This window comes from Populus euphratica, unplaced genomic scaffold (assembly GCF_000495115.2).
Source record: "Populus euphratica unplaced genomic scaffold, PopEup_1.0 scaffold73.1, whole genome shotgun sequence".
NCBI lineage: Eukaryota > Viridiplantae > Streptophyta > Magnoliopsida > Malpighiales > Salicaceae > Populus > Populus euphratica.
Genome location: NW_011499895.1, coordinates 179,536 through 191,100, shown reverse-complemented (window position 1 = coordinate 191,100; position 11,565 = coordinate 179,536). Strand labels below are relative to the sequence as shown.

At 33.2% G+C, this 11,565-nt stretch overlaps 1 protein-coding gene across 2 annotated transcripts; it reads left to right on the top strand.

Annotated features, from left to right (window-relative positions):
- Positions 1 to 4,418: 4,418 nt before the first annotated feature.
- On the top strand, positions 4,419 to 11,121 carry LOC105131882 (uncharacterized). Of its 2 annotated transcripts, XM_011035067.1 has the most exons (7): positions 4,419 to 4,462; positions 4,536 to 6,304; positions 7,424 to 9,101; positions 9,519 to 9,739; positions 10,124 to 10,188; positions 10,222 to 10,337; positions 10,618 to 11,121. In XM_011035067.1, exons 2-7 carry the CDS (start codon positions 5,361 to 5,363, stop codon positions 11,032 to 11,034), a joined length of 3,441 nt encoding a protein of 1,146 aa, XP_011033369.1. In that variant the 5' UTR covers positions 4,419 to 4,462; positions 4,536 to 5,360; the 3' UTR covers positions 11,035 to 11,121. The 2 variants fall into 2 exon arrangements, with proteins under 2 accessions (XP_011033369.1, XP_011033367.1); XM_011035065.1 differs by having other exon boundaries at positions 10,124 to 10,337.
- Positions 11,122 to 11,565: the final 444 nt, after the last annotated feature.

The window sequence follows — 11,565 nt, the reverse complement described above, 5'->3', positions numbered from 1 at the left end:
TGGTTTCCGGGTTTTTTTAATTTTTTTTTTATTTTATTTTTTAATATCGAGTTAATTAAAAATTAAATTTCATAATTTATTTTATTTATTTAATAATAATAGTTTATAATACCCAATAAATCCCATGAAAAAGATGATTTCATCCCAATTACAAGTTTTGTCAGTTTTCTTTAGAATGACATGAATATCATTTTACTATTTTAATGAACAGTATTATATGTCAATGGTCACAATATTTTACAGTAGCTTTTTAGTTTTTTTTTTCTAATTATAATTAACCTATTTCTTAGTAATTATATTAATATTTTAGTTTATTTCTTAATTAGATATGAGATTTAATCTACGTCAGTATTGGCATATATTTTGTATTGTCATGTGAGAAAAAAAAGTTTCTTTTTATATAAATAGTATAATTCTCTTTAATTTTGACAATTAGAATATTTTTAAGATAAGACGGCATATTCAAATTTCTTTAAAATAAAATATTTTAATTTTCATTAATAAAGTCCTCTTAATATACACAGTAATTCTTAAGATACAAAAATATTTTTTCTCAAATAATTTATTTCAATATAAAACTTATGGATAGCATTTCATAGATCATGTAGAACAAACTCATAAGTAGCTAGCAGGAGTCATTTTCCGATCAATAAAACAGGATTTCCGGGAATTATCCATCACAGCTAGTGACTACCCTTTTCAATTTTTCAAACGGAACGACTCACCGGTCAACTTAGATACCTCCTCCTTTGCTTCTCTGTCCGCTTGCATAGCGCAGTATGGAAACATGGTTAAATTTATGTTTTAAAAAAATTTAAATTTTTTTATTTTTATTAAAATTTAATATAGTTTGTATGATTTAGATGTTTTGATGTTTTGATATTAAAATTAATTTTTTAAAAATAAAAAATATTATTAATATATATATTTACATAAAAAATTATTTAAAAATCAATAGTTATCACGTTACTATTAAACCATTAAGATTTTATCTTATTTCCTGTTAATTACAAGCATGAGGGTCCCATGGGCGGACCAGGTCCATTTCTCAATGGACCCACCAGTTTATTTTTTAATTAGATATGAGATTTAATCTACATCAGTATTGGCATATATTTTGTATTGTCATGTGAGAAAAAAAAGTTTCTTTTTATATAAATGGTATAATTCTCTTTAATTTTGACAATTAAAATATTTTTTAAAAAATTAATTTTTTATTTTAAATTAATGTTTTATAATATTTTTAAATTATTTTAATATGTTTAAAATTATTATTTTTATTTTAAATTAATTTTTTATAATATTTTTAAATTATTTTAATGTATTTATGTAAAAATTAATTACTCTCACACTTCTTAATACACCTATAAAAGACTAAATCCTCACATTATCATGCCATGCATTATCAACCTTGTTTTATTTTAAAATGTAGTATTAATTGTTTTTTAAAATAATTTTTATTTATAAATATATTAAGATTTTTTTTATTTTTTAAAAAATATTTTTTATATGATCATATCAAAACAATCTAAAAACATAAAAATAAATTAAAATTTTTAAAAAATATTTTTAAAAATAAAAAAACAAAATATTTTTTGTTTTAAAAAAATATGATCAATGTTATACTTATCCAGTCAATTTTAAAAAAACATTTAATATGATCAATGTTATACTTATCCAGTCATATTGATTGATTGATTTTACCAACGACATCGGTTGAATGTTTCCACTTGTATCCTTCCACCCAAACTTTCCACGCAAATCAAGTGAATTTCCCATTGATCATGACAACTCCTTCCTGACTTGTTGAATTTACAAGGAAATAAACAAAATTGATAGTGAGATTTTGAAATAATATAAACTTAAATATGAAAATCTCAATCTTTTAAACTTTGGTTTTACACGGGATTATATCTTTCTTTCTTTCATTTTCTCATCATTAACTTTAATTTTTAAACAATAAATTTGATAAATTACAAGGAAACAGCCATGTTCGCCCTGGCTTGAGGACAAAGTTTTGCCTCATGCCCCATGTTCTCGCAGGGCAAAGAACGTGTATATGAACAAAGGGAGTCACTATCTTAGCCTCCAGATTGGACCACTAACCTGTTTATTGCATGAACGCCTAAGTAAAATCCATTTAGCCTGGTCAACAATCTGCATTCCTCCCCATGATTTTGCATTAGTTGATTGATATTGTTGTTGTTTTTTAAAGTAGTTTTTAAAAATATATATTAAAATAATATTTTTTATTTTTTAATATTAATATATTAAAAAAATAAAAAATACCAACAATAAAATTTAAAACAAAATTTCTAGAAAAAATATAATTGAACGTGAAAACAAACAAACACCCCTTAGTAGCATAGCTTGCTTTCATTGGCTGCCTTAAAGGAGGAAATAAAAAATCCAATTATAGATTTGCTTTAATAATTCTCCAGGGAAAGGACAATGAGTGCTGAGTCCAGTTTTCCAGCAAGTTGCATTGAGGTAGAGATAATGAGTTCTGAATTCTCCGTTTGGTCAATAATAATAGTTTTGAAACAAGCTCCTAGGTTTTTTTTTTTTTTTTTTTTTTTGCAGAAAAGGACATTTAAAAAAAAAAAAGTTGAATGAAACAGTTTATTTTTTCAGATTCATTGAATCATTGCCATTCTTTTTTATCAAAGATCTTCTTCTATATGTTTGAGAATATAATAATATTTTTTTAAATTGTTTTTTTTAATACATTGAAATAATTTTTTTTTTAAAAAAAATTATATTTAATATTAAAATATTAAAATAAAAAAATAATTCTATAAAAAACCAATTAAAACTTTTAAAAATTCTAAACAACCACTTTAACACAAGAAGCCGAACTTCATGCTATATAAGGTGTGTTTTGTATTATGTTTTAAAAATAATTTTAAAAATTTTAAATTTTTTAATTAAATATTTTTGATATTTTTAAATTATTATAATAAGCTGTTATTAAAAATAATTTTTTAAAAATAAAAAAATATTATTAATATATTTTTTAAATAAAAAATAATTTAAAAATAATCTTAACCCCAGTTTCAAATTCAATAATAATAAAAGTTTGATAAATTATACATGTTATAAATTAATAGTCATAGAGACATTCTTGGAATTCATCTAATTTAGCACGGAGAAGCAGTAAATTTATTTATTTATTTATTTATTTTAAGTTCTTTAGTTCGATGGATCTCGTAAATGCTGATGTGAAGTAAGAGTTTATCCTCTTAGATTACTTCAAAAGAAATTTGTTTTCCTTTGATTTTTTTTCCTTACAGTTCCCACCTTGAAGTTTCTCGAATCTCTCCTATTTTAATTTTGATTACTTTAAATGCAAGCAACTGGTGTTGTGGTAAAATCATTTTAATAATCCAATTATACTTGAGTTAATTCTCAAAACACTAAAATAATAAAAAGATGAAAATAATTAAACTAAGTATAAAACTCTGTGCTCTCCTTTGGTCGAATTAAGGGTTGTTTTAAAATATGGTAATAATTTTTTTAATATTAACATATTAAAATAATTATAAAAAATATAAAAAATAAATTTTAAATAATAAAAAAATATTTTTAATAAAACACATGGAGCAACGTTTCCAAACGGGCTACTCTTTGAAGCAACAATTCCACCGGGTGTTTGTTTTTGTATTAAAAATATGTCTTTCAAGATTTTAAAATTTTTTAAATTAACTTTTTAATAATTTTAAAATAAAATATTTTAAAAAATAATTACTATTAACCAATCAAATACATCACAAAATCAGACATCCGTATGAATGCATCCCTAACAGAATCCCAATATAAAATGTCTTCGTGTTTGTCGTCAAACAAATTATATGGGGTTTCGAGGCTCCAATTTGTGATAGGAACTTGCACTTATCTATTTCAGACTTGGATGGTCAATCTCTCTTTCTCTCCCTCTCTGTTTTTTTCTCTTTTTTTTCAATTTAGTCTCAAACAAGAATGGGGAGAGAGGATTAAGTTTAATGATTTTGGATTCATTTTATGATTTTAGTCCTCTATGTTCTTCTAACTACAGTAAAACCCCTTATGTGTCATGATTTTAGATTCAGAAAAGTCATTATTGCCTCTCATGGTGGGTTTATGCATTCCAAAATTACAAGTAGAGGGGCTGATTTGATCAAAGTTATTATAAAAGGGCCGGCTAACCAAAATCACATAATAAGCGGGCACCGTTTCCCCGAAGTACAAAATGAACCAAAAAGGTACTTATATCACAAGAAAACAAAACAAGTCATTAATTAATCGATCAGGTCTCAGGAGAGTCTTTAATAATGGGAATAAGGAAATAATAATTAATATATAATAATGATACTAATAGTCTAGTCTCCAACTCCAACGATACAAAGCAGCTTGCTTTTCTCTCTTCTTCCCAACTTATTGCAGAGAGAGAGAGAGAGAGCTCCTCTGCTGCCCTTTAGTGAAGGTTCTCTTTGATTTTTTTTTTCCTTTTTTATTATCTTCATCACCATTTCTCCCTCTGCTGCCCTTTGGTGAAGGTTCTCTTTTATTTTTTTTCTTTTTTATTATCTTCATCACCATTTCTCTTACTACTTTTATATATTCAACCAAAAAAAAAAAAAACTAACACCACATTGGAAAAAAAATTTACTTCCAATCAAAGAGGCTTCGTGGAGAGAACCATCGTTTATAGACAGAGAGACACTAAAATTCCACTCTAGTCTCTTAACGTAACCACTTTTGATGCCTTAATCCTGCACTTCGATCTTCTCTCTTTAGAACACGTTAATAAAAAATGTGTCTTTTGATTTTGTCTCTCTGATTTTTTGCTGTCCTTTTTTCTTCTTGGTATTGTGAGAGCACATTTCTGGGTTTATTTAGTGAGATGATTCGTGGGTTTACTTGATTTTGTTGATGGGTCGGTGATGATTTTGGGTTGTTTTGGTGTAATCATTCGTGGGCCCGCTGTGAATTTGTTTGCTTGGAGGAGTTTTGAGGTGAAAAGTTGCTGATTTGGGGTTTTGTGGAGGATTTGAGGCTAAAGGTTGGGGCTTTTTTTCTTTGGGATAAAATCTCTGGTTGGTGTGGTTTCATGGTGGGTTGATAAAAATTGGTGCTGTGTTGATTCAATCTTTCCAGGTTTATGGTATATTTGCTTGTTTTGCAGATTTCAGTGGGCTGGTAATAAGTTAGGAATAAAGCTCTAACAATTGGAAATCCCCCTTTGGGTTCTAAGGGATTGAATTGAATCATTTTCGTACGGTCAAATGGTTTTGGGGATTTTTTTATTTAGATTATCTCTTAGTATTGGCGTTTCTTGTTGGATTTTATTTTGAGGTGTATAATTCTGCTCTAAAGATAAGATGAGTTCAAGCATCACAGAAGGTTTGGTAAATCAGACCAGGCTTGTAGTTCATATAGCAGAAAATGGCCATTCACTTGAACTTTATTGTGATGAAACAACGCTTGTGGAGAGGGTAATGCGTTATATCGATTCAGTTGCTGGGATTAACTTCAATGACCAGCTTGTTCTGTGTTTGGAAAAGAAACTTGAACCTCAGCAGCCGCTTTCTGCCTACAAGCTTCCATCTAGCGATGGGGAAGTGTTTATATTTAACAGAGCAAGGATGCAAACCAATACCCTTCCCCCTCCACTCGAACAAATTGATCTACTTGAAATTGCAGACCCTCCACCACCACCTTCTTCGCATGACCCCCATCCTTTAGATGATGCTCCAGACCCAGCTTTGAGGGTTTTGCCTTCTTATGAGAAACAATTTAGATACCATTACCAGAGGGGCTATGCAATTTATAGTAGAACCCAAGTAAAGCATGAACATTGCCTGAAGTTATTGACGGAGCAAAAGGTTCAGGAGAGGGCAATGGAGGTTGCTAGGATTAACGTGCATCAATTCTACAGGGCAATTTTTCAGAACTACTCAGAGTTCATGAAGCGTTATACACAACAACACAGGATACATTTAGATCTCTTAACAAATTTTGAGAGAGATTTAGAGAAACTGAGGTCGATCAAGCTTCATCCAGACTTGCAATCTGATTCACGTAAATGTTTAGTCGATTTTGTGAAGGAAGATAACTTGAGGAAGGCCGTGGATAATTGTAGCCATTCACATAGGCAGTTTGTGAAGAAGGTTTTAGAGTTTAAGCAAAATTTTGGTGATGCAAAGCGCAAAGTGGAAGAATTATTTTCTTGTGAAGCTTCATCATCTATTAGGAATTTAGATCTTGCCATCAAGGAGCGTCAGCCATCCATCAACGAACAGAAGAGCATAATGCAATCTTTGAGGTTGGTTGACTTCAATTCAAACATCTGAACTGCCTTCCTATTTGTTAATTTTTCTGTATGATTTTGTGCTTGTTAAAAATTTCTTGATTGATGCAGTAAGTTGAATTTTTTGAAGCATTGCTGTGATAATACATCTTAGCACTGTCAAGGATTGAGTTTATAGCTTTCCCTGTAATTTCTGTGATATAGCCGGTTCATTGCTATGCCAATCTTATCTAATTCCTGGCCTGAGTATTTTTGGCAAGTGATGAGCACATAGGAACACATGGTACGATGGCTGCTCAGTGATGATTGCATTCAATATTAGTCACTAGTCTGTCTTTTTTATGGATGATATTACTTTGATTTTTGTTCTTTTTCAAAAGTAGTCCGTGTGTTTTAGATCTTTGATTCCCTCTTGGGGGCAGATAAATAAAAATATTTAAATGTTCTCGCAACCTTTTCTCCATCCGATGCCTGTTGTGCTGTTGAATATTCTGTTAAAGACGACCTACAGCTAGATTCTCACCTTAAAGGACAATAAGAGTAGCAGTCCAACTTCATGCTTTGGCTCAATGCCATTGGCCTGGCAATTTTTGTTTGAAGTAGGAGCTGCTCATAAATGAATCATGATTATGGACACGATTCACTTCTAGATTTCAATTTCAGCTGGTGTGCGTGTTTGGAAATTTTAAGACATTCAAGTGAGTGCAATAACTTGATTGAACCATCAAGTACCCTGTTGGTGTTTTATCCACAAACCTTGGGAAATAAGGAAAATATAGAAAACCTAGAGTTCACTAAGCTAATCCCTCGAAATCCAAAAGATGCGTTTCATGAATCTTTGAGAACCTTAGTTTGCTGAAATCCACAAAAAAACAGAATTCTGAAATTCAATTTTTAATTCTTTAAATCCTGATGGTTTTAAAGAAGCAACTCCCTACTAAAGTAAGATACCAAATGGTGCTAATATGGTAGCATTAATAAGCTCCCAAATCATAAATTTTTTGTCAATACCAATTTATAAGTAAAACCTAAAGTTTCTGTTTTTTCAAGTCATACTAATTGCTACAGTAGTTATGCTGGAGGAAGATAATGCACATACCACTGATTGATGGCTGTGGACTTGTATTTATGCAGAGACGATGCAAGCACGGTGAAGAAACTTGTGCATGATTGTCTGTCATGCCAGTTGTCCTCCTCAACTCGTCTCCATACTGAAGTTTCAGCCCTGAGTCTTATGTATGATGTCCATGAAAAGAGTCATTTGCCCAACATGCTGGCTGTTGATGATTTAATTTCCAAGCTGCTTGGTTTTTGCAAGGATAAGAAGAACGAGATGAACATCTTTGTGCATGATTTCCTACAAAAGATCGCCTATGTTACTTTCCTCATGAAAGATGTGAAGTTAAGGTTTCCTGTTTTTAGAGAGGCAATGTTGCGTCAGGATGATATTTTTAGGGACCTAAAACTATTCCATGGGATTGGTTCTGCATACAGAGGCTGCCTTGCTGAAGTAGTGAGAAGAAAGGCTTCTATGAAACTTTACATGGGCAAGGCTGGACAACTGGCTGAGCAGCTTGCTACAAGGAGGGAGGTTGAGGTTAGGAGACGGGAGGAGTTTCTGAAAGCATACAGTTCATATATACCAAGAGATATATTAGCATCAATGGGGTTATATGATACTCCTAGTCAGTGTGATGTCAATATATCTCCATTTGACACTAATTTGCTTGACATTGACATCTCAGACTTGGACCGTTATGCTCCTGATTATTTGGTTGGACTTCCTTCAAAAAGTGACAAGACTGCAAGCTTGAAAGGCTCATTGTCTATGTCTAATGACAGTTCTCGCTCAGCTGAGATGGAAGAAATTGGTGAGGAAGCACTTGAGAAAGATTGCTCTGAGGAGCCCCTCGAGGGCTGTGAGTTGTTAGAGATTGCTGGAACTAGCAAGATGGAAGTTGAGAATGCAAAACTGAAAGCTGAACTAGCTTCTGCAATAGCCCTGATATGTTCCCTTTGCCCAGAAATTGAATACGAGTCAATGGATGATAGCACAGTGGATAGTCTATTGAAGAATGCAGATAAGACAAATGAAGCCTTGCGGCTGAAAGATGAGTATGGAAAACATCTCCAATCTTTGCTTAAGGCAAAGCAAATACAGTGTATGTCATATGAGAAGCGCATTCAAGAACTAGAGCAGAGATTGGCTGACCAGTATTTGCAGGGGCAGAAACTTTCAAATAGTAAAGATGCATCAGACTATGCTCTTTTGGCTGCAAAGACTGAAGACTTCAAACCAGAAATTTCCAGTGGTGAAGCACCCATGCCTTATGCAATGACCTCAGAGCCCATGGATGAGGTTTCTTGCATTTCTAATTCTTTGAATTCAAAGCTGGGGCTTTTCACCAGGCAACCAAGCAAAGGTAGAGAAGGGTTTGATGAAAATATGATGGACTCGTCTGGGATGTTCAATACTCAGTTGGATTCATCAATGGTGGAGCCAAATCGTGAAGAGCTGCAAGTTTGTGATAAAGATGGAAAGGGTAAGATGGTGGGACAACTGGGCATGTCACTGACAAACAGTTCCACAGCTGAGAGTATGCCAGAGCCTCTCGATATCTCTCCTTCAGATGCAGCTGCTGAGCCTAAAGTCAGTGGTGACCATGGAATTATCTTAGAATTGCAAAATTCACTTGCAGAAAATTCAAAACAATTGAGTAAAACTGAAGCGAAGCTCAAGGCTGCTGTCGAGGAGGCTGCCATGCTTACAAGGGAGTTAGAAATGAATCAGAAGCTCCTTGATGAATCTCAGGTACTGGCACTTCAACCATGTTTTGTAACCTGCAATTTCTTGGTGTTTGTGTTGCTCCTATGTTTCAATTATGTTGTTGAGTTATTGTTCTTGGCGATGTTTAATGTTACCTATATTTAGAAATTGTACCATGTTGCTCAACATTATTGAAATTCTTGGGTCATTATTTTTGTTAGTGCATATAGTTTGATGTTATTAATGAACTTTCTGTGATGGAAAGCCTTTTTAGTAGACAATAGATTCCTAAAATCCCTATTAAGGAATCATTTTCCCAAGTAATCAGCTTCCTGCAGTTCTTGAATTGTGTTTGGCTTCAATTCCCTTCTTTCCTTTTCTTTGCATAAAATTTATTATCAAATGCATTTATTAACTGGTCTTAACCTGTACTTATAATCTTAACTTCTTGCTATACAACAGATGAATTGTGCTCGCTTGGAGAATTGCTTGCATGAAGCAAGAGAGGAAGCACAAACCAATCTTTGTGCAGCTGATCGGAGGGCCTCAGAATATAATAAACTGCACACATCGGCTGTGAAACTCCATGGCCTTTTTGAAAGACTTAGGTGCTGTGTATGTGCTCATGGTGGAGTTGCTGGTTTAGCTGATTCTTTGCATGCTTTAGCTCAATCTATGGTCAAGTAATTTTCCAGAATCCTCTCCATTTTACTTTATTCAGATAAACTTTAACTCTGTTGCAAAACTCAGTGCTCCTTATCCCCTTCCTTTGTCTTGTAATTTGCTGGTGTTGATGCCGTTTTGTTTTGAAATAGTTTATCCTACACTATTTTAACCTCTTTCCTTTTCTTTTTACATTCAAATAGAGAAATCTTAAATTTAAGGGTTGTGAGAATTCTTTTGGGGCTTCTTTCATTGTAATTTCTTATAGAGTTTGGCAGTGACATCAAATTTATATGGTGATTGCTGATGGACTGAATTGCTATCCTTTTTATAAAATCTCATTTTTTTAAGTTTTGACAATGACAACAGCCATGGTTTAATTACTTCAATTTGATTATTTTCAGTTCCAGCAATGACAATGATGATGAGGGTGCTGCTGAATTCCAGAACTGCGTGCGTGCCCTTGCAGATGAAGTTGGTTTCTTGTCCACACACCGGGCAGAGCTGCTTGACAAGTACCCAAAGCTTGAAGCTGCAAACGAACAGCTTGGAAAAGAATTGGAAGAGAAGAAAGAGCTGGTTGCCTCTTTATACAAAAAGCATCAACGTGAGAAGCAGGTATTCTTAACTTGCTGATGGTGTTCATTCTTCATTTTTGATTGGCCTTTGTTTCCAATGCAGCCCTCAGGGTTATTTGTTGCTTCTTTAGCAAGTTGTAAAGTTTCAACTGTTACTTGCCATACCAATTTGCTTTGCCCTTTGATGTGCAGGGATCCCTTTTACATGGAGCCCTGTGCTTTTATGTTCTAACTACAAATGCTCGATATCTTTGTTGATGCCCTGTGCTTGTATCTTCTAAATACAAAAGCTTGATAGCTTTGTTGATGTTTTTCTACAGGCAAACAAGGAAAGGATATCCTTTAGCCGTTTGGAAGTCCAGGAGATTGCTGCATTTGTTCAGAACTCAGCTGGACATTATGAGGCTATCAACCGGAACACCTCTAACTACTACCTGTCTGCTGAATCTGTGGCCCTGTTCACAGACCATCTCCCAAGCCGCCCCTACTACATTGTTGGGCAGATTGTGCATATAGAACGCCAAGCTGTAAAGCCATTGCTTCCTACCCCAACGAGTCCTGAGCATGGTAAGTTAGATGAAGTGGATCTTCTGACCACTGACCAAGGGACTGACCGTTTGAACTTCAATTTGGGACCGACTTCCAACCCATACAATCTTCCTATGGGGTTTAAATACTTTGTAGTGACAGTAGCCATGTTACCGGATTCAACCATTCATTCAGCGCCTCCTTCCTGATCCCCTGCTCCAGGCAGCAAGAAGTGATGGAAGAAAGAAAGTGTACATAGAAAATAATTAAAAAAAAAAAAAGAAAAGAAAAGAAAAAGGACAAGTCCTCGTGTGGGAATTGAACTTGTTTTTCCTTCTTGTGCAGTTGATCAGTGGATGATCCCAGGTCCCCCCCCCCCCTCCTGTATATAAATCCATACTCTCTTTAAGCATGTACAAAATAAAAAATAAAAATTCAGAAGAATTTCATAGGCTGTAGAGTGAATTTAACCTTGGTGCAATGTGCCAGGATATATATAATTTCATTTTATTTCAAGTCCTCTACTTCCCTGCCGAAGATCTCAAACAACGTGGCACCATCAAATTAATAAATAAATCTATCACAAGCCTATCTCAAGCGAACTTGAAACCCTAAAGGTAGTGGGGTCCAATACTTACAAAGACGCCGATTCTTCTTCTCCAAAAAAAAAGGGGGTACGCACTAGAGGTTCTCATTATGAATATTGTTTGATGAGTCTATCAATGTTAGAACTAATTTTT

Bases quoted from the DNA above. Each gene is read 5' to 3' on its own strand.
- LOC105131882 (XM_011035065.1), top strand. From the start codon at position 5,361: ATGAGTTCAAGCATCACAGAAGGTTTGGTAAATCAGACCAGGCTTGTA. The intron at 6,305-7,423 runs GTTGGTTGACTT...GTATTTATGCAG, and splicing joins AGCATAATGCAATCTTTGAG to AGACGATGCAAGCACGGTGA. The intron at 9,740-10,123 runs GTAATTTTCCAG...GATTATTTTCAG, and splicing joins TTAGCTCAATCTATGGTCAA to TTCCAGCAATGACAATGATG.